This window comes from Aotus nancymaae, unplaced genomic scaffold (assembly GCF_030222135.1).
Source record: "Aotus nancymaae isolate 86718 unplaced genomic scaffold, 86718_ANA_hifiasm-v0.15.2.pri h1tg000003l, whole genome shotgun sequence".
Classification (NCBI taxonomy): domain Eukaryota; kingdom Metazoa; phylum Chordata; class Mammalia; order Primates; family Aotidae; genus Aotus; species Aotus nancymaae.
Window position 1 is genome coordinate 20,968,333 of NW_026988414.1, and position 24,667 is coordinate 20,992,999.

At 37.5% G+C, this 24,667-nt stretch overlaps 1 protein-coding gene across 8 annotated transcripts in view; it reads left to right on the forward strand.

The window, feature by feature from the left end:
• Nucleotides 1–23,248, forward strand: part of LPAR1 (lysophosphatidic acid receptor 1) — a 171,995-nt gene extending 148,747 nt beyond the window's left edge. For all 8 annotated transcript variants that reach the window (XM_021672145.2, XM_064378988.1, XM_012439144.3 and 5 more), the window contains one exon: nucleotides 20,799–23,248. In XM_021672145.2, the coding sequence (XP_021527820.2) occupies nucleotides 20,799–21,100 (302 nt within the window). In that variant the 3' untranslated portion in view covers nucleotides 21,101–23,248. The remainder of the gene's footprint in view (nucleotides 1–20,798) is intronic.
• The last annotated feature ends 1,419 nt before the right edge of the window (nucleotides 23,249–24,667 follow it).

Consider the following 24,667-nt stretch of genomic DNA (forward strand, 5'->3'; position numbering starts at 1 on the left):
GACTTATGGTTCAACATGGCTAGGGGGCCACACAATCATGGGGGAAGGCAAGGAGGAGCAAGTCACGTGGATGGTGCCAGGCAAAGAGAGAACTTGTACAGAGAAACTCCTGATTTTAAATCAGATCTCATGAGACCCATTTCACTGTCAGGAGAACAGCACGGGAAGGTCCTCTTCCATGATTCAGTCATCTCCTCCCAGGTCCCTCCCACAATACATGGGAGTTACGGGAGCTACAAGATGAGATTTGGGTGAGAACACAGAGCCAAGTTATATCAGGTAGGAAGGCAGGATTCGAGAAAATAAATTTCTGTGTTTGATTAAAGGGTTCACTAAAAAGTTGCATATTCATATACAGGTCACTTAACTCCCTTGCCTCATGCTTCAGTGTATTATGTGTCTATTACAAGTTCATACAGTGCTTATAACCCAAAGTCTTCAATCTAGTAACCTCACTCTGGGTAATCCTTAGTATACTATTCTTGTGGATCTTTGCTTTGTTTTTCTTGCCTACTTAAGTGTAGGATTACTTTCTAGATCATACCATGGAGTACAATGGGGAGTGTTTTAAAAATCAATACTTAAGTGCAAAACACAAAATAAGTTGTAATTGAGTAATAATCAGACTAAGCAAATAAAAAACACTCTGAGATGCCTTTTAAATGTTTCAAGTGTGGGTTGCCCCTGATAAATTTAATTAGGCATTATAAAAGATATAACATGTAAATGCATTTAAAAGATGTAATTGCACCTCAACACTTTACATAGTTAAAAATCAAAAGGCCACAAATGACCTGAATAAATAGCAGGAGTCTGAAAAATAAAGGCTGTCAAAAAGAAAATTGTCAGCAGTAATTTCGAAAATATAATGAGGGCCCTAGAAAGTATGCAGCAGAGTTAAAAATCTTTTGTGGTAACAAGAATAATTATGAGCAGGACTTGAAGTTCTTCATTAGCATCATATGCCTGGATTAAATGGAGTAAGTACATTTCTCCCTCCAATCTAAACTGGAAGTGAGCACTTTACTGGAGTTTACAGCTAAAGGAAGACAAAGGAATTGACCCAGCTTACATCTTCCTTAACAAAGTTTTTCGCTTTATAAGCCTGATCTGATGAAGATCTTAGAAATGGATACAAAATGGATGGGTGAATGGCAAGAGAAGGAGGAGAAATGTCCAGGTGTCCCAAAGCCTGTCTTCCCATTCTTCACATGGGGCCAACATGAAGCCCCTCTGGGCTGCATCTGGTTCTCTTTTGTTGCTACTTTATTTCTTAGGAAAATTCTTTTTATTGTTTTTTAGCCAAAACTGTTCTGCAATGAAATTCCCTCAGCGCTGGCCCTTGCCCAGCATCCCAGCTGTTTCTGGAGGGTGGGGTCCAATCTTAAAGAGGTGGCCAGAGTACATCCAGCTCCGGACACCCCCTAGTCGGTGCTATGTTGTCTGATAAGTCTCCACCAGACCCTCCCGAGCTGTAACCTGTGAAAAACAGAAATATGAGGCCTGTGTGTTCACTCCCTAAAGAGTTCCCTCCCTGGCTTATCTGTTTTCCTCAAACATCTCAACTAGGTCAGGCCCTGTCATTAAAAAAAAAGTGGGTCTCCCCTAGTTTCCCAGCTAAGAAGCTCTGGCCTCTGCCTTAGGCCCTGAATGGGAGGCCCTGACTGGGAAGCCCAGTCCTGCAATACCTGATTGTACAGCCCACACTTATGGACCAGTGTGGCCGGGCCCCAGTGTCTGCCCCAGAGAGGAGAGGTTGGAGCCAGCTGCCCAGAACCTTTGCTGGCTACGCGTAGGCTGTGGGCAGCTGTTCTGGCTGTGCAGCTCTGAGCAAGCTCAGAGTGGCGTGTCCACTACACTCTGTCTTCCCAGGCTCTCCAAAGCCCGAAGGAAGGATTTCATCCTTTTCCTGAATGTGGTACTTTAGCAGGGTGAGATACCCCATTACTCTTAGAAATTATTCTCCTCTACTTGAAGGATAGTAAAATAAAGGACCATTTAAACTTTTAAACTTGACTCTTACCTCAAATTCCTTTTCAAATGAGATAGGGTCTAAAATTAATAAATTAAAAGCAAATATTCATTTTATATTCTTTTTTTGTTTTTTAAGACAAGGTCTTGCTTTGTCATATAGGCTGGAGTGCAGTGGTACAATCATAACTCACTGCAGCCTTGACCTCCTTGGGCTCAAGCAATCCCCTCATCTCAGCCTCCCATGTCGTTGGGACCACAGGTGTGCGCCACTGCACCTGGCTGAATTTTTAGCTTTTTGTAGAGATAAGGCCTTACTTTGTTGCCCAGGCTGGTCTTGAACTCCTGGACTCAAGTGATCCCCCGCCTCAGCTTCCCAAAAGGCTGGGACTATAGGTGTGAGTCACTGCATCTGTCCTTTATTTTTAATTTTAAGCGAAAGGGGGACTCACTCTGAAGTTCAAGAAGTCATCTAGAAATGCCGATGGGTTATTTCGGAATTGTTTCAGATTAAAGGACAGCCTGATGTCACTTGGTGACTAGGGTCACGGCATAGTAGGGAGTGCAGCTTCCCACTTTGCTATTTCTAGGTTGGGAGAACCAGTAACAGTTCACCCAAAATATCCACACTTCTTGAAGGCTTATCCTTTGGGTATTCACTGAATAAGGAAAAGAAAGCAATGAAGGAGACCCATTAGGTGGCCCTGTGCTTCATATTCCACTTGCAGTGTCTCATTTAGTCCTCACAATAGTGCTAAAAGTAGATCGTATCTCCATTTGACAGATAAGGAAATTGAGGCTGGGCAAAAGTGAATAACTTGTCCAATGTCCCATAAGCAGTAAGGGAAAGAAACAGTATTTGACATCAGGTCTGTCTGTCTCTTTCCTCCTATAAAAGATGAATATATGCCCTTAAAGTCCTCCACATTACTCAGTCTTGGAGATTAAAAGAAATATGATTTCCAAGATCTCTCTACTGTTCTTACTCCCCACTAACTAGCTTCTTCAGTTCCCATGTGAATATTGTCATTGATTTCCTTAATTATTAAAAGCATGCTTCTTACCAAAAAAAAAAATTACAAAAAAAGAGTTTACATTAAAATTTAAAGTCCATATAATTGCCTCTGTTCCTCAAGGTAACTACTGCTAACAATTTGGTGTGTATCTTTCTAGACATTTTTTTGTAATGCATGTAAGGTATATATGCATATAAGTACCTATAGCAATTTTATAATAAGTGACCTATTGTATATGATGTAACTTTATAGACTTAATATAATGTGCATATCTCCCCATATGGGTAAATATGGTAGAGCAGTGCCAGTCTGCTCAATGGCTGCTTACTACCCAACTTACGTATACTACCAGTGGATATTGAGATTGTTTCTAATTTCCACCTTTGTAAATATTTCATTGAACGTTTTGTGGTCATATTTTTATATATTTCTTCAAGTATATCTGGATAATACATTTCTAAACTGGAATTGTTAGGGAAAGAGGGCATTGTACATTTAGATAGATATTGCCAAATTGCCCTTCAAAAAGATTGTCTTCAGTATATGAGTGGGCCCAACAGTGTATGAGTGGGCCCATTTATTTATTACCATTATGTCATTAGGAGCATTTTAAATCTTTCCCACTCTGCTAGCTCTTCTTTTTGAGATCAGAGTAACACATTTAATGCTGATGAGCTTTAGTTCTGAAGCCAAAGCACTTGCTAACATTTCATTCCTGGATCAACAGACTCAACCACCCAGCCACAGACATTGCTGGACAATCATGGGTTTCCCGAGGAAGGGCACAGCTTGCACCACTAAGCTTATTGCATGTTTTTGAGCTACTTTATACAGGGAACGAGAAGAAGAAACTAAAGATGGTTGGTGCTGGCCTTTCTAGTGTTGGTCAATCTCTTCCTCACTCTCTCTTTTTCTCTCTCTCTCCCCTACTTTATTGAATTATAATTGACATATAACATGTTGTTGCATGTATTGATAGTTTGTTCCTATTTATTACGGAGTAGTATTCCATTGATTGGAAATACTGTATATTCATCTGTTGATCTGTGAATGGACTTTTGGGTTGTTTCTAGTTATTGACTATTACAAACATTTTGCCATGAGCATATCATACATGTCTTTGTGTGAACATATTCTTTTCTTTCTCTTGGATAAATATTGAGTAGAATGGCTGAGTCATATGATATGTGAATGTTTAACTTTTTAAGAAGCTGCCAAACTGTTTTCCAAAGAATTAATACCATATCACATTTTCATCACCAGTGATGAAAGTTTCAGTTCCACTATATCCAAGCCAGCATTTGCTAGGGTCACACTTTTAAATTTTAGACTTTCAGTGAGTGTGTAGTTGTATCTCATTGTGGATTTAATTTGAATTTCCCTGATGACTAGTGAAGCTGATCACCTTTTCATGTGCTTAATGCACCATTTACACATTTTCTTTTGAGAAGCATCTATTAAAATATTTTACATTTCTAATTGGATTATTCATTTTATTACTGTATTGATATATAATGGGAATCTAACTTTGATATCCCTCCCTCACTCAAAAGTCAAATTATTTCAAGACTATTTATTGAGCATTTCATCTTTTCCTCATGTTTTAAAATAGGTATTAGATTTTGTTATGTAGAGATCCATTTTTAGACTCTCATGTGTGCCACTAATCTCGTTTATCCTCCTGCTAGTACCAAACTAGCTTAAAGCTGTGGTTTTATAGCATGCTTTAAGGAGATAAGCCCCTTTCATTAACTTGCCCCCACAAATGTGTTTAATATACAAACAGATTTTCAAAGATTGCTATTTTAAAAGTATTGACTCTTGCCCTTCAAGAATGTGGTACTAGTTCCATTTATTTAGGTATTTTTTTTAAAGTTATGTAATGATCTTTATTGAAGAATAACATATGTTTGCTTGATGCTGATTTTGCAAATGGGACCTGTATATTTATTACAAGAAATCCATTTAGTTTTGCACTTTATATATGCCCACTTTGCTGAGTTATAATTTTTTTCAATGGTTGATTGAATAGTTATCAGATATTTTCTTTTTCTAGTAACAAGTAGGCACTCTGAAGACAACTTATTTTTATATATCAGTTTTTTTCTTTTCCAGCTTAATTCATTGACTAGAATGTCAGTATAAACATATCCTTTTCTTATCCTTTTTGTTAATGGAATACTTCTAGTATATTGTTGTTAAATAAGATTTCTGTTGGTTTCTAATAAGTTTTCTGTAGTTTCCCCCATTCTCAGATTAATACGTGTTATACTTTTAATTATATTTTTGATTTGTTGTTGGTGGTGTTTTGTGTTCCTTTCAAAAAAGCAGGTGTTGAATTTTACCAGGCAAGTCATTGGTGCTAATATTTTTCCTAAAGTGTGGTGAATTGCATTAAGAGATTTCCTAGTGTTAACCCTGCTGACTGTTCTCTAGGGACATTTAGGAATATGAAGGAGTATTTTCCGCTGGCCACAAGGGGCAGGGTGCTAAGGACCCTGTAATTCATGGAACAGTTACGTGCAACAAAGAATTTTTTTATCCCCAAAGCCAATTTCGATCCCATTGAGAAAAACTAATCTATAGTTTTGTAGAGGGGAGATTTGTTTCATTTATTTTTTATAGTGTATTTTAGTCTCATAATAAATTGGAAATTAAAAAAAATTTTAACGCTTGGGGAATAATATAAATTCCATAGGAAGTAATATGTTCCTTAATGGTTTGATAAATTTCATCCAGGAATCCATTTGGATCTGGTGCCTGTTGAGGGGGGTGAAGGAACTTCTAAAATGATTATATTCTGTATTTTTTTTTTTTGGGTATATTCAGATTTTCAAACTATTGCATCAATTGTCATAGTTTGTTTCCTTAGAAAAACATCAATTTTAGCCATAATTGGCAAATAATTTCATGTAACTTCTTCCAGTTGTGTGAACTTCATTATGTATGGTTATCTCTTCTTTCTAATCTGTTTTTATTTCATTGGTCACATTTATAAAACATTTGTCTCTTTAGTTGTTTCTTTAAATACCAGCTTTGTTGTCTTATTATTTTTTATTTTCTATTTCAGTAATGTGTTTTAATTTCTTTTTTCCTTTTGGGGACCTTATATATTTTTGCTCAGCTTCTTAAGTTAAATGCCTGGTTCATTTCTTTCTCATTATTTGTATTCATTTGGTAAAAATATTCAGCCTCTTAATACAAAACTGTGGTGTTATGGATTTCTAGTCTATTACAGACATTCCGTTTGGATATAATGCAATCACTTAATTAGGGTGTGTGATTTGTATTACTGGAATGGATAGTGATTATTTTGTAACCACAATATGCTATTTGTACAGCAAACCTAAAGCTGCTTTGAATTTCCAGCAGCTCAGTTGGTATCCTGTTGTTATTGACAGTTGTAAACTCTATTACAATTTTACAACTAATTTTAAAATAATGATTTGTGATAGAAATTCTAGTAGTAAAAAATATGCATTGAATCTACTTTCTCACCCCAGTCTTTAGCCATGGCAATACTAATTTCTGATGTAGAATTTAAAAAAATTCTCTACATATATAAGCATAAGTGAAGCGTGGGAAGGCATGTAAATCTCCATATACACACTGTTTCTTCATATACACACTGAGTATATGCTCCTATTCTTAACTGACTTTAATTTTCACCAACTTGATGTGTTAGCAGTAGTTTTGTAAGACATACTTACTCATGCCCATAGCCACTTTTCTCTTCTCTTCCAGTAAAACTGTTCAAAGAGTTGTATATCCTTGCAGTATCCAGTTTCTTTCCTGTTCACTCTTGATCCTACTCCAATCAGGCCTCTGTTCTCATGACTCCAGGGAACTGTCATCAGTGACCCCCTTGCCACTAAATTCATTTTTTCAGTTGCTTACAGGTATTTTTGACTTCTTTCCTTCTCTCCAATATCCAGTCTGTTAGCCAAACATATCAGCTTTATGGTCAAAATGTATCTATAATCTCCACCTTCTGTATTCAAAACCACCATGATTTCTTGTCTGATTTACTGCACAAGCTTCTAACTGCTCTTCTTGTATCCACACTTGCCCTTCCATAGTCTCCAAATATCATTCTCCCCTGAAGTGTGTCTTACTTATTTTGTATTTTGTTGATTGTCTTTCTCGTTCTTCTTAGAAGCTAAACCCAACGAAGGTGGATATTTATTTTTCTGCTGCGTTCATTGCTGTATCCCTAGTCATATAATTAATTAAATAATTACATTATCTAATAAAATAAGTACAAAATGAAGACATTGTTTCTATGAAAATTAGGTGAATGCTTTGTTAATATTCAATCAAGGTAAATTGAGGGGAAAAAAGAAGCCGATAAAAACAACTGTTGAACTTTGGAGATACCATAAAAACATTCCACAGGGTTTTTCATTGGAATTGCTTTGCAAGAATTTTAAGTTCTGACTCCATTCTGGAGGAGCCAAATTGGAAGTAGTATGGGATGCCTAACTGAGGTGGCTTTTGCTTGGAAGATGACACAGAACTCCAGTTAGTGGACCTCTGTTCAAATGAAAAGCCTTGACTCTATGTCAACTGATTGGTAAATGAATACAAATTTATATTTTTAAATAAAATAAGATGTTTAAAGTATCATTTTATGATTTGTTGTTCTAAACACTTTTAGATACGTTGACTATTATTCTCAGTTATGGTTTACTGTAGTGCTTCTGATGATTTGGTATCAGTAGCGGCAGAATATCTAAACGAGTCGAAGTTGAATAGTATTCTACTTTACAGGTGCAGTGTACTTTATTGTACTTCTCTATTTATGGTTACCCAAGTTATTTACAGTTTTTTAAATAAAGAATACTGCAGATAAATATTTGCTCATGCATAATTGTATTGTGTGTAAATATATCTATAGGCTAAGTTCCTATAAGTGATATTGTTGCAGTTTATTCCAATAGCTTCAGAACTGATTGACTTTTGCTGAGGATTTATGGGCTAGTCAGAATTTACTTTGTGATATTTAGACTTTGTGTTGTCAATTTCGATCAATGAGGTTTTCTACTCTACACTTGTAGTTAAAATAGTTGAATATTATGTAGAAAAAGTGTATTTATGATTGTGAATCTGGAATTCTGTAGCCTAAACACCCACTTCCCAATTGAATAATAATCTTACTTTAAGAAGCTTTTTAAAAAACATTTTATAAAAAGTTTTTGATAATGAGAGATATCTTAGACACACAGCTATCGTATTAGAACAGACCATAACTCCTTTCTGCTCTGCCAAGAATCTGTGCTTCCTAAAGATCAATCTAGGACATTTGGCAGCTATAGGAGATGTAACTAATCTCAAAAAGAAGGACCACATTTACAGTTTATACTGTTCTTCTTTTCATGTCTTTTGATTATTAAAAATTATATAAATATAACAAACTTTTAGGTTACATAAATTGAATTATTTATGTAATAATTTAAGTTTTCTGAATTTGCTTTTAGATTAAATATTTCACCCATTTTGATAGTAAGCAAATGAGTTGTAAATAAAGTTTCCATTACATTTCTCTATCCTTGAAGTTTGTCTCTTGGGTAATACATAGCTTGTTGATTCATGAACTGCAAAGAAAGAAATCCACAGGATTTTGTCATCAGCTACATTCTATGAGCATTTTCAGCCAGATTTCAGTACTTGGTTAGATTTATATTATTTTGGGAGAATCTTAATTTGTAGTTAAAAAATTAAATATGTTGCAAAACCAATTATAAACTTCCTGTTAATGTTGAACTTTTGCTAGGGAAAGATTCTGGAGGGAATTTCATTTATCCTTTTAAAGGGATAAATATTATTCAAATCACCTTAGTAACTGTTGGACCACAGTCATGCAATTAGTTTAGTATCACTTCCTAAGTTAGATGATATTGGTCTGGAGTTGACAACATTGATTTTCTGTGAAGTTCAAGATTTATTATTTTTTAAATAAGGGGGAAATTTTGCTTTTTAAAACATTTGCAATCACTAGGTTTATGAGGCAAAATAGATTGAACCATTTTGAGAACTGTGAATTATTTTCTATGTGAAGAATATATGGGGCACCATCATTTTCGATTGGGTCTCATAGTGCACATTATGTAAAAGGAAACAAATCTTATTGTCTTTTTTATGATACAGCAAAGCGAAGACTGTCCTGAGTGTGCATGTATGCATGCATGTTATGTATGTATGTGTTATGCATGTATGCATATATAATATATGTATATATATCTTTTACAAGTTTAAAATAATATCAGTGACTTGAAAATAGTAAGGGCTTACCAGATCATCTCTTTGTAGGCACTGGAGTAGCATCAATTTTATTTTTGGTTATTGATGGGTCATAATGCTCTGGCAAATCAGTCTTTTTTTTGAGATGGAATTTCGCTCTTGTTGCCCAGGCTGGAGTGCAGTGGTGTAATCTTGGTTCACTGCAACCTCCATCTCCTGGGCTCAAGCAATTCTCCTGCCTCAGCCTCCCAAGTAACTTGGATTAAAGCCATGTGCCACCATGCCCAGCTAATTTTTTTTTTTTTTTTTTTTGAGACGGAGTTTTGCTCTTGTTGCTCAGGCTGGAATGCAATGGCACAATCTTAGCTCCCTGTAACCTCAGCCTCTCAGCTTCAAGCAATTCTCTTGCCTTAGCCTCCCAAGTAGCTGGGATTATAGGTGCCCACCACCACACCCGACTAATTTTTGTAATTTTAGTAGAGACAGAGTTTCACCATGTCGGTCAGTCTGGTCTTGAACTCCTGACCTCAGGCAATACACCCGCCTTGGCCTCCCAAATTGCTGGGATTACAGGCATGAGCCACTGCACCTGGCCTGGTAAGTCAGTCTTAACCTCAATTACTTTGCCCCAAGACAGAGCTGAGTAGAAATCAGAAGACAAGTATCAGGAAAAAAAAGGAAGAGGCAGTGACCCATCTTAGCAAGGTTTAGACTGTATTGGTTTTGTTGGGAGTCAATGAATGCCTTTCCTTTTTTGTATTCTTACAGAGACCTCAGGGGTCACATTCTGTTCCTGAGAATAGCAGCTACCGTTGGCAGTGAAGTGTGTATGCATGCATCCTGGAGCTAATTAGATGGTTGTGCTGCTTTCATATTTTTGGAATGTTATTCTGACTTTATTTGTAGATAAGAACATTCAGAGGAACACATCTCTCCCCATGTAATCATCTCATATAGCATTTTGCCTACTTAGATGGCATTGCTCCATGTTTTAGGTATAGGGAAAAGCTGACTTTGGTGGCAATTCTTTATGCTGTCTTCTCAAATTAAGAGGGTCCCCTATTCAGAAATGTTTCCTGCATAATGAATAGACATTCCTTGAAGCATGATGACCCCCACCCACTGCATTTGAATGTAGAGCAATATCTTACATGGAAACAATGATAGTATAGGAAGCACAAAATATGATCAAATAAACTCTAATTAATAGCTTCACAGATTCAAGAAGATGCTGTATTGACTGAATTGGTACACATTACTATGTAAAAGTATCATTCAGAGAACAGTATTCCTGAAAATAAAATCTGATGGCTGCCCTCTTTTACCCATTACTAATAAACAGATAAAAAGCCACTATCAAGTAGTGAAATGAGTATAGCTAACAATCAGATATCTGACCTGGAAAATAAGCCCAGGATATCACCCAGGATACCAAATACTAAGTAAAGCATTAAGAATACAATGAAAAATTAAGAGATGTCAAGATCAATCAGTTTTTAATTTAAGTATAGATTCCCAAATATCTAATATTCATTGTAAAAGAAATCTCAAAAGAAATGAACAGAAAGAATGGAGAGAAAAGTACTCAAAGAAATAGGGTATTTCCTTAATCTAAAGACGACTGTGAGACTATAGATAAAATTGCCAATCAAGGGCCAAACAAGAATTATGAGCAAAGCCAAGACATCATATTCTGGTGACATTTGTGATCCCCCAAAGTTAATGAAAGAAATTATGACAGTTTCAGGTAGAAGAGGATGAGAAAAATGTGTGGTTAATGGCCTAGGTAGTTAGCCAGATCCTTGTTCTTTCTTCACTTATTTATTCATTCAACAAATGTTTATAGAGCACTTACTATATACCAAAAATGTTGTTAGGTAATATAGACACAGTGGAGTAAAAATAGTCTGATGAGGGACAAAGTAATCAATAATTAGTAATCGATAATCAAACTATAAATAAAAATAAATTATACCTGTCATAACTTCTACTATGGAGGGTTTTGTAGTGCTGAGAGCATATACAATGGGATTTTTGACTTAATCGGGGAAGGCATCCAGCCAAGTAGCGGTAAGTAAAGTGTGAGTAGGAATTAGATTGCGGGGAGAGGAGGTAACATCCCAGGAAGAGAGAGTAACATACAAAGGCCCATGGTTAGGGGGACTGTGACAAATTGAAAGGAATGGAAAAGCTAATATGTCCAGAAAGCAGACATTCAGTGCAAGACAAAGCTTCACGAGTAAGGACCCATACTATGCAGATGTTTTACATGAAAACAATGGGAATCATACATCAGACTTCTCATCTGCAAGACTAAATACTAGAAGACAGCATTCTGAAAGAAAATGATTTTTCTTTTTTCCTTTTTTTTTGAGATGGAGTCTTGCTGTGTCGCCCAGGCTGGAGTGCAGTGTGGAGCTCTCAGCTTACCGCAACCTCCACCTCTCAGGTTCAAGCGATTCTCCTGCCTCAGCCTCCCGAGCACCAGGGACTACAGGCACCCGCCACCATGCCTGGATAATTTTTGCATTTTTAGTAGAGACGGGGTTTCACCATCTTGGCCAGGTTGGTCTAGGAACTCCTGACCTTGTGATCCACCCACCTTGGCCTCCCATAGTGCTGGGATTACAGGCATGAGCCACTGTACCTGGCCTAGTGATTTTAAGCTTATGCAAACTTTCTAAAAAGAATGCTCATGGATACACTCTAGAAAATGGGGTGGGGCAGCTGGGCGCGGTGGCTCACGCCTATGAGCAATCCCAGCACTTTGGGAGGCTGAGGCGGGTGGATCACTAAGTCAGGAGACCAGCCTGACCAACATGGTGAAACTCCGTCTCTACTAAAAATACAAAAATTAGCCGAGCGTGGTGGTGTGCGCCTGTAATCCCAGCTACTCAGGAGACTGAGGAAGGAGAATAGCTTAAACTTGGGAGGCGGAGGTTGCAGTGAGCCGAGATCACGCCATTGCACTCCAGCCTGGGCAACAAGAGTGAAACTCTGTCTCAAAACAAACAAACAAACAAACGGGGGATTGGTGGAAGGAGAAGAAAAGAGGTTCCCCCCAAAAGATGGAGGTTACAAGCAATATACTACCTGGATATGTAAAAAGAAGCAACCCGCAATGGAAGCTGAGAAGCAGGCCTAGAAATCAGTGGGTTTGATTGGGTAAGTCAGAGGGCTGCAGGAAATATCTCTGGGATAAATTGTATAATTAAAAAGTTGGAAATACATCTGTGGCATGCTTCTAATAAACCATGTGTTTCTTATCTGTAACAAAAGAGAGAGAGTGAAAAGTGAAAGCAATTAGAAGTTCAAGGGAAAACAAAATGCTGTTCAAAAGTCATGGTGTTGAACTTGAGAATCTGTTTTTTAATAAGAGAATTAAGGGCATCGCATTTATGATGTCTGGTCACATGTTTGGGCTTACTCTGTGTGTGCGTTGCCTCGCTTTTGCTTGTATCTTTTCCTGCCTTTTGATAAATTGTGTTTTCTTTTCCTGTTTTGTTCTTCCTTCATTTTTTAAAAAAAATTTGTTTCTTTAGTGGTTTGAGTTGTACATCCAATATCTATTTTTAATAGTGGCTAACTTTAAATTTTAAAAACATACTTAAAAAAAATTCAAGATATAGGCCGGGCACGGTGGCTCATGCCTATAATCCCAGCACTTTGGGAGGCCAAGGCGGGTGGATCACCTGAGGTCAGTGGTTCCAGACCAGCCTGGCCAACATGGTGAAATCCCATCTCTATTAAAAATACAAAAATTAGCCGGGCATGATGGCACATACCTATAATCCCAGCTACTCAGGAGACTGAGGTAGGGGAATCGATTTAATCCAGGAAGGAGAAGTTGCAGTGAGCAGAGATCACACCCCTTCACTCCAGCCTGGATGACAGAGCAAGACTCAGTCTCAAAAAATAAAATAAAAATTCCAGATACAATTTGGTATCTGTAGTAGCCCCCAAACAAGATGAAACTTTTAGCAAATTTTCTACTGTTCTACCTGCTCTTCTTCCCTTTTACTTAAAGAAAGAAAAATCAAGACTTCTAGTTTCCTGTTGTTAAAATTTCTAAATTTATAAATATCTGAATATGAGAGAGTCAAATATATAAAAAACACAAAGTCATACAACAGTCATCTAATTACCAGACATTAAAATCAAATAGATGCCAACATTTTGTGTAATTTACTTCAGGTCTCTGAAAAGAATTGTTGGTATAACCAAAGCACTGTTCCATACCCCTTCTTCCTGCCTGTCTTCTCAGAAGTTGTCTGGAAATTGTTGCTTCTTGTTCTCATTTATATGCTTGCACTTTTACCATATATCTGTGCACCCATTTTAAAAAAACCCACACTTGGTTCAGCATGGTGGCTCACGCCTGTGATCCCAGCACTTTGGGAGTCCACGGCTGGCGGATTGCAAGGTCAAGAGATCCAGACCATCCTGGTCAACATAATGAAACCCCATCTCTACTAAAAATACAAAAATCAGTTGAGCATGGTGGCACATGCCTGTGGTCCCAGCTACTTGGGAGGCTGAGGCAGGAGAATCGCTTGAACCCGGGAGGTTCAAGTGAGTTGAGATTGTGCCACTGCACTCCAGCCTGGCAACAGAGTGAGACTCTGTCTCAAAAAAAACAAACAAAACCCCTTACACTGAAAAATAATTTGGCCAGGTAACATAGGTTAAAATTATAGGATAAAAATTCTGAACCTTCAAAATTGTGTAGGTATTGTTCCACCATTCTACAATTTGGTCTTACAGGGTCTACCTTATGCCCCTATGAATGTCCTGTAGCATCCATTTAAAGGCCTTATACTACAGATGTTAATGTTTATTTTCCACCCATAATTTAATGACATTTCTACTTATTAATTTTTCTTGTTTGGGATATTTGTATTAGGTGCTTAGCCATGATTTGCTAATTCATTCAACAGAAGATACATTGAGTGTCTGCTGTCACCAGGCAATGCTCTAGATTCCAGAGATACAGACATGAAAGAGATAGTATTCCTTCCTTCATGAAGCTAATATTCTTGTTGAGGAAAGCTAAAACAATAAACGTGTAAACCAATAAATAAGATAATGTTGAGTATAAATAAAGGATATATGATTTGGGTATATCATCATGTGTTGATAATAAATTGGGATAATATGGTGATGGTGGTGGGCTGCTGTTTTGGCTAGGATAGCCAAGGCTAGCCTTTTTAAGGATGTTACATTTAATAAGTAGACATAAAGAACTGCAGAGAAAGTAATCCCAGCAGATGGATCTCTAAATGCAAATATCCTGAGACAGAAATGGGCTTGGTCTGTGTGACTGGAACCTCATAAATGAGGAGTGAGTGGAAAGAGATGAGATCCAAGAAATTGGCAGAGGCCAGTCATGTGTAGGGCATTATGGATCGCAGTAAGGATTTCAAGTAGGAAGACTTTGGAGGGTTTTAAGTAGGAGAGTGGCTTCATGCAATTGATTATGCTTGTTGTGTACAACCTGGACTTTAGAGAAGCAGCATGGAGGAAGAGGAATTGGTTAACAGCCTGTTGTAATTAGCAGATAAAAGATATTGCTCACTTGGCTAGGGCGGTAGCAGTGGAGAAGTGGTTTCTCTTGGCTTTTCAGCACATGAATGGTCTGTAAGAATGGCACCAGCAGACAAGTCATTTCAGTGTGGACTTTCCAATGTACAGTTGCAGGATGAGAATTAGAGTCTGTTGTAGGATGTGGAGTTTGTATGTGTGTGGTACTCACTTCTTAATGTTAAGGTGAGTATGAAATGCCAGAGGGAAGGCAGCTTTGGCATTCTCTTGGGTATAGGAAAGGTAGCATTGTGGTGATCAGGAGAGTCTCATGAAGCTAAAACTGTCACCCAGGAATAATAAAAAGAGAACATAATGAGTATTCTGCTCTGCTTTAGAGCTCTGTATGGTGTTAATGTCCTTCTTTAAAAAGATAAATGTTCCTCTCAAGAGTGAGTAATGAAAATACTAGAGCACATCACACAATAAATGAAATCGGGAAACTTAAAATGTATGCAACAAGTGCTGTGACCAGGAAGGACTGGGAGTGTTGAACACCAAACTAGATGGAGTAAAATTGGTATCGGGGTGGAAATAATATAGAACAATAATACTGTGGAGATATTGCAGTTACATTATATATTTCCATAGTCAGGCAAAAAGGTTTTATAATTAATCTGGTTTGCTGTTGTAGAAAAAGCTTTAATCTCAAAAAAACCATCCAGATACACCCCCATTATAATGAACCCTTAGCTGCGAGACTGAGGAAGAATAAGCTTTGCGTTTATGGCCTATGTTCTGACATAGGCTCTGTTAAGATACATAGCATAGAAAGATTTCCTAGCTAACTATGTATTATGTGTGTACCTGAATAGCAGAAATCACAATGTAACTACAGAGATGAGCTAAAATTTGATTAGAGTGTGGGATACCAAGCTGCCTGACCTGAGGGAATAAACAATGTAGTGAAAACAGAAAAAGTAACTTATCCACTCACTTATTTTCTCCCTTGATTCCCACCCCAAGTCTCTGAGATAAGACTGTTTCTGAGATCCTCATTTGAAAAACAAGAAGAGTGAGGCCACCTTGGGCACAGTGCTGATGTAGAATTGATTTACCTTGACTTGTTTTGGATCTGCAGGATGTCTGGTTCTTTTGTAAAAACACAACTTTGCCAGCCAGACTGGAAACGCTTTCTGTGTTTTTCATCAAAAATCTTGGACACTCTCTCTAGAGGTCTTCTCTGGCAAGGACTGTTTTCCTCTTTAACTCTGGTTCTTACATTCCATATGTAAGCAAAGTTCAACTAGTTAGGAAAAAGTCATTCTAGAAAAAAGACTGTAATTGTGAGACCAGATGGTAAGCATTATTCAGCTGATGAGGTTGTGTAGATTTGAGGGAAGGTGTGGTAATATGATCTTGGTCTGCAGCTGTGACCTGTTGTTCCAAAACAGCCTCTTTCCTCCCTGCCTTTTGCGTCTGCATTCCAGCACCTCTCCCTCCATCTTTGTGGGCATGGGGTTCTCACAGATTGCTTTGACAGATGCATCAGGGAGGAATAAAGCTTGTTCAAGGAAGGGCAACCTGAAGATATGTTTTGAATATCCTCCATCCCGTGTTACTTGTAATATTGGCAAATCTGGGAGAATGTAACCACTTTTGTTAAGCACACTGAGAGACGGTTTCCCATGACACAAATCGCCATGAACCTGTTTTGATGTGATTAAGGCATTTCCATTTGATGTCTTGCAGGTACCTCAAACTAAACACATACTGAACCCAGCTCATCAGTTCTCTTCTTCTCCTCACCTCCCCTAACAAAACACTGGTCAACATTTTCTCCTGTGTCTCCTCCCTCAGCAAAAGGTACCACCATCCTTCCTTCAACCAAAGTGAAAATTTAGAAGTCATTCTAGACTATTCTGTCTCACCCATCTCATGGAGTTCATCTCCTAAATGCTTCTCCACTCCTTCTATACCTCTTCCCAGTGCTGCTGCCCTGATTCTGGCTTTCATTATTTCTCTTCTGAAATTTGGAAATAGTTTTGCCTTTACCTTATTTTCTTCTTCCACTCTGTCAACAATGTTGTGTCTTAAATGAAAATCTGACCAGTAAGGCCAATGAGTTTACAATCCCATGGGGGAGGTGAAGGTCTTTATTTTTGTAAGAAGCTCTGCAAGCTACTGTAATATGGCTAGGGTTAGAACTACTACTGGACTGGACACATTTCAAATATCTTAGCCAGATATACACGATGTTCGTGACCTTGGACATCTTATTTTCTGCTTCTTCTGTTTCTGACTTTACAATAAATAACCATAAACTACTTGTACTTCCTTTTTCTTTTTTTTTCTTTTTGAGACAGAGTCTTGCTCTGTCACACAGGCTGGAGTGCAGTGGTGCGATCTTGGCTCCCTGCAACCTCTGCCTCCTGGATTCAAGTGATTCTCCTGCCTCAGCCTTTGGAATAGCTGGGACTACAGGTGTGTGCCACCACGCCTAGCTAATTTTTGTATTTTTAGTAGAGATGAGGTTTCACCATTGTTGGCCAGGCTGGTCTTGAACCCTTGACCTCAGGTGATCCACCCACGTCGGCCTTCCAAAGTGCTAGGATTACAGGCATGAGTCACCGCACCCAGCCCTTCCTCTTTCATGCTGTTGCATACCATTCATCTGTGTGCCTGGGTTTGTGGGATTCCTCTATCAGAAATGTGCTGGAAATATGCAAACTACCTAAAGCACTACGACTGCTGAGTACTATATTTCACTCCCCATCTTGGTAGGTGTTCGCATTACCCATGAGAACCTGCAAAATGATTTGAGGCTTCCCTGCTTCCCTGTGTTCCCTCTCTATTCCCTCGTTAGCCTTCTCATACACAACTGCAAGCCCTAGGAATTTCCTTATAAGCAGGATAGTATTGTCTTAGAGCCTTTTGACATGCCAGCTTTTCCTTGTCCAAAACATGTTTTCACATACTGCTTTTGGAGAATCTGTCCTAGGGCTGTGCAACACCAGCTGCCACAAGTCTGTACTGCTCACTTGGTTGTAAGTCATGGTGGTCAGGTAGATGTGCAGTTTATAGAGGGCTTTTACAAGTTGCATCTCAATTTGATCCTCACTGTGCCATGTGGAGTAGGCAGGGTGCTATTACTGCTGCACTTTACATGTGCTGAGATGGAGGTGTTTTAACTCTTAATTAACAACCTGTCTTTCAGGTGTACTCTGGACTCTCTATAGATTACATGTTGATAGGGTCCACAATGCACATCTCAAGTCCTGTAACCTGATTGAATTATGGTTGGCTCCTTATTCTTAAAGGAGGTTGGGTGTGGTTTATTATTGTTTTCAGAAGCGGAGGGGGAAATCCTTAATTTGAGCAAACTTTATTTCTGAATATCCATTCAGGAGCCTAATTATGGGTTAGGAGCCTAATCCCTTAGGATTTTCCAAGCCCGATTTTCCTCTTCTGTAGTCAGTCCTCATCTTTTGGTCAGTTTGATCCTTGAGGGCTCTGTGAAACAGAAAGAAAGGGGATGGGTGGGAATTCCATGTGATTGGTTTTAGATGTTGATTTCTGAGGCCTGTACTGCGAGTCACTGAAATTAATGGATTGAGTCTTGAAGAGCCAAACACAGAGTGTTGGGAGTATGTGGTTGGACCTAATCCTAGTACAAAAACCAGTTCCTTTCCGTGAAGAAGAAAAGGGAGAGGACTTGAGGTTCCTCAATGAAGTGTCTATACATAGTAGCTCCTATGTCAGTCTGTGGTGTTTCCTGCTTCCTGCCTTCAATCTAGCAGGGTTCCTTGCATTTCTTGGTCTAAAAGTAAGACTAATGGGCTCTTTCTGGAAAGATCTTACACCTTTTAGATTTTAACATTGGAAGAAACTATAAAAAACAAATGACGTTATTTGCATTCTCTCACTTCTGAACAAAGCGAAGCAGCTTAAGTATATGAGAATAAAGATATTCCCTTCTGCTGCCCAGAAGGAGAAAAAGATTATTTTATTTAAAATCTAGCTATTAAAATGCATATTCCTGGTATCTAATCAAGCTCTGAATTCGAACTCAATTAGAGCTTTGATAAAAGAAAGGGGAAAGGAAACTTGAAAGAATGCTGTTCCATTCATGAAGGGCCTGTGTGTTTTTAGTTTCCAAGTAAATGGCATAATGGGACCATGCATTTTCCATCCAAGCATTTTCCATCCTGAGAATAATTCCCTTCCTGGCTTCTCAATGAATAATGCATTATTTCTGAAACCCAAGAGGCATTCCTTTGATTTTCCTTTATGTTTAGCTTTCTGAGTGATTTTCAAGCAAGGAAATTCAAGGACTTGGAATGAATGCTTTATTAACATTTTTATTGAAGTTCAGATCGCTCTTTGGCTATTATCTCCTGATATTTGAAATATTTTTTCTCTCATGGAAAGTCTAAAGTATTGTATTTATTAGAAAATGAAGTACCTTGGCCAATCTTCAAAGTGAACAGCAGTTTAAAACCAATACACATTCGTGTTGTAGAACAAAGAGCTTTATGGGGGTACTTTTCTCCTTTATTTTCATTTCCCTGCTGAAAAGTTTCACAAAAGAAAGCTCAGATTCAAAAGTGGGCTGTTTGGAGACTAAATCTCATTTGTTTACATTTTGTGAAACTAATTCCTTGAGGCTGGACCAAATCCATGACCCTGGTCCAAGCCTGCATCCACCAAGGCCAGCGCCATTTAAATCTGAAGATGCAAATGCCCTCCTGGGATTGTCCCTACTTCCCCTCTTCCTGATTGCACATATGTATCCTGTGTGATTACACATATGGAGCCCATTAGGTGAGGTGTAATGGGACACAGTGGTGCCTACCACTTCTCTTGGCTCATGTTCTTTCAGTAGAAGATCCCTAGCGGAGTCCGGAGTAACATGGTGGTAGGTTTTAATGCTGTTTTATCACCTCCATTTTCCTGGGATCCAAATGATGAGTGATTTCAGAAACTAAATGAAATAGAATTAAGCATATCATCTGTATTTTCATTCCTCTTACAGTTATAGCAAAATTGCAATCATTCAGAATAATTGGAAGAAAGAGAACAAAGTTGATCTAAATTAGGAAAACATCTGAAACATTAAGTTCGGTTTAAAATATTTAATGTTATTCAAGAAGTAGAAATGTAATATTTCTAGAGCTTGAACTCTGGAGGCAGCTTCTAAGAGCAGAAACTCTGGGATTTTTCTTCTCTCTTCCACTTTCCAGTATGGTGGTCTTGATCCAGTTATGGGGATATTAGTTTCTATGTTATATGGCTACTATGAAAATTAAATGAGTTATTACTAGTAAAGCATATAGAACACAGCACTATGTAGGTAGTTGTTGAATAAAATCAAACATAGATCTTATCATTGAAAATCATAATGTCCTACCAGGCCCATGTTACTCAGCAGGTAATAATAATTATTATTGTTATGGTGGATACAGATTCAGTGATTATTTTCTGAACACTTGTTTAATCTATACACCTCATGAAGTGTACGTATAATCATCTGCATTTTTCAGGTGGGAAAATGGAAGTAAGAAAGTAGTTTGCCTAAGTTCACCCAGTTTATTACATGGCAAACAAGAATTTGGGCCCAGGCAACCTGAATCCAGAAACCATGCCTTAATTAAACACTAAAGGACACTTATCATTAGTGCTTATCTTTTGCCTGAAAACAACACTGCTATTAAAAACCATGTTGTTATATGAGGTGAAGTGCGTCCTGAATGCAGTTTTTCATATCTCAGTTGCTTATCAAACTCTTTGTGTTTTGCTCAAAATAATCATCATCAATGTCTCATAAATACTTGATTTTAGTAACATCCAAAAGAAAATTTTAAGTTGACTATCATTAATTTTTTTCTGATTATTTCAGAAAATGAGTATTTCATTTGCAACGATTGGTGGCTTCCAACTTCAGTTTTTGTATATTGGACTGAAATCATTTCACTTTATGGTTGCATGTTTTGTGATATTGTTTTTATTCTCTTTTTAAAATCCTCCTGATCCCTATCCTTGTCCTTGTAGGGGCCTTTATCATCTGCTGGACTCCTGGATTGGTTTTGTTACTTCTAGACGTGTGCTGTCCACAGTGCAACGTGCTGGCCTATGAGAAATTCTTCCTTCTCCTTGCTGAATTCAACTCTGCCATGAACCCCATCATTTACTCCTACCGCGACAAAGAAATGAGCGCCACATTTAGGCAGATTCTCTGCTGCCAACGCAGTGAGAACCCCAGCGGCCCCACGGAAGGCTCAGACCGCTCTGCTTCCTCCCTCAACCACACCATCTTGGCGGGAGTTCACAGCAATGACCACTCTGTGGTTTAGAACGGAAACTGAGATGAGGAACCAGCCGTCCTCCCTTGGAGGATAAACAGCCTCCCCCTACCCAATTACCAGGGCAAGGTGGGGTGTGAGAGAGGAGAAAAGTCAGCTCATATACTTAAACACTAACCAATGACAGTATTTGTTCCTAGGCCCCACAGGACTTGATATATATTGAAAATTAGCTTATGTGACAACCCTCATCTTCATCCTCATCCCTTCTGAAAGTAGGAAGTGGAGCTCTTGCAATGGAATTCAAGAACAGACTCTGGAGTGTCCATTTAGACTACACTAACTAGACTTTTAAAAAGATTTTGTGTGGTTTGGTGCGAGTCAGAAAAAGTTCTGTCAAGTTGAATCCACAACTTCATTTATATACAGGCTTCCCTTTTTTTTTAGTTTTAAAGGATACATTTCACTTAATAAACATGTTTATGGCTATCAGCATGTTTGTGATGGATGAGACTATGGACTGTTTTTAAACTACCATAATTCCATTTTTTTCCTTCCATAGGGAAACTGTAAATTAGAATTATTTTTTGTTTAGAAAGCATGCATGTAATGTATGTATGCAGTATGCCTTACTTAAAAAGCTAAAAAGGATACTAATTTTAAATCCTCTAGAAAATAGAACCTGGACTTCAAAGCCAGTATTTGTTTAGGTTATAAAGCAAACAATGCTCTAATCACATTAACTGTTTAATTAAAATGTTGTAACAAGTATAAAACAGGAATATAAGTTTATTACCAAAATGATATGTATTCCAAAAAAGTCATAGAAGATGAAGCACTGTAATATTGTTCCCACATATTTAAAATACCCAAGAACATTCTAATTACCAATGGATCAGAGGAAAATGTTCATAGTCCTTGTAAAATAATATACTCATCATAGAAAACTTGAAAAATGCAGAAATGTATAAAAAAGCAAAAATGATTACTGATATCGCAACCCAGAAGTAACCACCTTTAAAAAGCAACCCCCATGTATGCCTATATGTGTGTATCGTATACTTTTTTTTACATAATTGGAATCATACTGTAAACAGTTTTATAACTAGATCTTTTTCGTTACAAAATTGCCACATTTTCTTATGGCGTTAAAAATTTTACAAAAGCATAATTTTAATGGCTATATTATATTCCATTTAATGGATGCAACTCAGTTTAACCATTCCCATATTGCTAACTATTTAGGTTGTTTCTAATTTTCATTATTATAAAGTTGGAGAAATTTTGTGTATATAAAACTTTGTCCATATAATTGATTATTAGGACATATTCCCATGAAGGATTCTTTTTTTAAAATGTGAAATTTCATCTTATACCTTTTATAAAAAGGGATTTCCTGCTTTTGCACTGCATGAGTGGCAGTTGTGAGGAAAAACCAGCCAAATGACCTTTTTACGAAAGAAATGCAGTGGTCACTTGAGTGAAGAGTGACTTTTTAATATAACAAGATCAACTAGAAGCATTCAACTGTCTCAAGAACGAAGGTACTCCGATATATCTCACAATTCCAAATTTTGTTTGAGGGATTCGTTATCCAGCTCTTGGTAACCACATCTGCACTGTAAAATTGAAGAAAATGCAAAGAAACCAAATGTGCCGAGTGAATAAAGGATTGTCATATTAATTAGCGTGGGCCCATCTGTAGCAAAATGGATTGAGTGTGCCAGTATGTGATTGGTTGCTGTATATTCTCCAGGAATCACTCCAATAGGCTGCTGCCCTGTTAGGTGATACCTGTTTAATATGTTGTCCAGGTAGAGTAGTAATTGCATAAGTTTGTTGTAACAAGTAACCAGTGAAGTAACACAGTTGTGAAGCAGGTCAGAGGAGGTCAGGAGGATGTCTGAGAGAAAGAAGTCCAGGAGACGAATGGCTGTCTAGGAAGGAGGACGTCAGTGCAGCATGGTCAGCGTTTGAGCAGAGGGCAGACTTGTAAAGTACTTGTGGTGAAAAGAATGCAGGGACCCCATTAGCAGAAAGGTGTTTGCACATACTTTATACAAAATACAGAATATTTTATATTGGAAGTGAAAGAAATGAACTTGGACTTTTACACGTGCATATTTTTCTGGAGGCGATATGGATTATTTGAAATGAAAAGCATACTAATTGGACTTCAATAAATCGTTTTCAATCAGCGTTTGGTAATGTGTGGTTCTGGTCAGTGCTATTTCTCTTGTTCGAGAGTCTTCCAGCTTGCGTTGCATGGGTACTTTCCCCACCGTGACCTCCTTTATTCTGCTGTCACAAGGGCTGCTTAACCCTGAGGCGGAGCAACCCTGTGCGCCCCCAGCCCACAACTGCTTTTTTCAATCTGAGTAATAAATCTTGCCAATGTCTGGGAGATGGTAATTTATATTCCATAAGATAAGACAATTTATTAAGATGATACTTTACCTCAACAGGACAACTGTTAGAGTGAGTTTCTTTTTGAAAAACTCTTGATTTTATTAAAAAAATTGACAATTTTATGAAAAACTCTCACTAGGAGTTTCTAAAGCCGCAGTGCTATTTCTGCTTATAGGTTTAATAACTAACAAGATCAAAGTTATATATCTTCCAGTGATATAACCATTGTAACATTTTCAGTATATCACTAAGGTGTTGGAAAAAGATAAAATATTTATTCAAGTGAATAAGTATGTAGAAGAGAATTTTGAACCTTTAAATTTAGGTGGATAAAAATTGTTAAAAATCAAATATCTTTGAACCCATCTTTACAAATTAGCCACCCCTCACATATTTCTCTTTTTAAATTAGTGAAACCATAGTTTTCAAGACCTAAAGCCGGAACTAACGTACAATTAATGAATCTTATCAGCCTTCCTTTTTTCTTTCCCAGTTAACTATTGCTGTAGGTTCCACTGTTCATCTTCCATCTAATTTATTCCAGAATTCTCTCAACTTCTGAAATGTTATATACTGTTTCTAGTTCTTTCCCTTGAAGTCCAGAGTGTGCACTCATGTTAGCTAAAAATTGTAGAAACACCTCTTTTATCATATCCCTTCAAGTAAACAGAACATTTTTATGAAAGGAATTTTTGAAACAAAGTGCTAATTGTTTCATACCAACTGAGCTTCACCTGATTCCAAACTCTGTAAGAATTAGGGATTATTTGTGGGTTTAGGATGAGGTGGCTTATGGATGAGGTTGGACACTGCATGATAGAAGAAATGTATGTAACTAGGCCAGGATGTATTGTTAATCTTCCTAGGCAGGGTCTGTTCATGTTGTAGCATTCACCTGCATCTTGTATAGTCTACACAGCAAATTCTCTAATTCTTCCCTTAATGGTATAAAGCTCATATTCATAGATTATTAGCAAATTATTAAATTATCAACTGAAATAATAAATTAGCAAATAGTCTGAATATGAGCTTTATAACTCTGAATATGAACTTTAATGATGTGACATGTAATGACCATTTGAAAATATAATGCTGGATTTGCAAACTAAGACACATCAGTCAAATCGAATTATTTTTGTATGACCTATGAGCTGAGAACAGGTTTTACATTTTTAAATGGTTGGGAAAATATTTTGTGACACCTGAAAA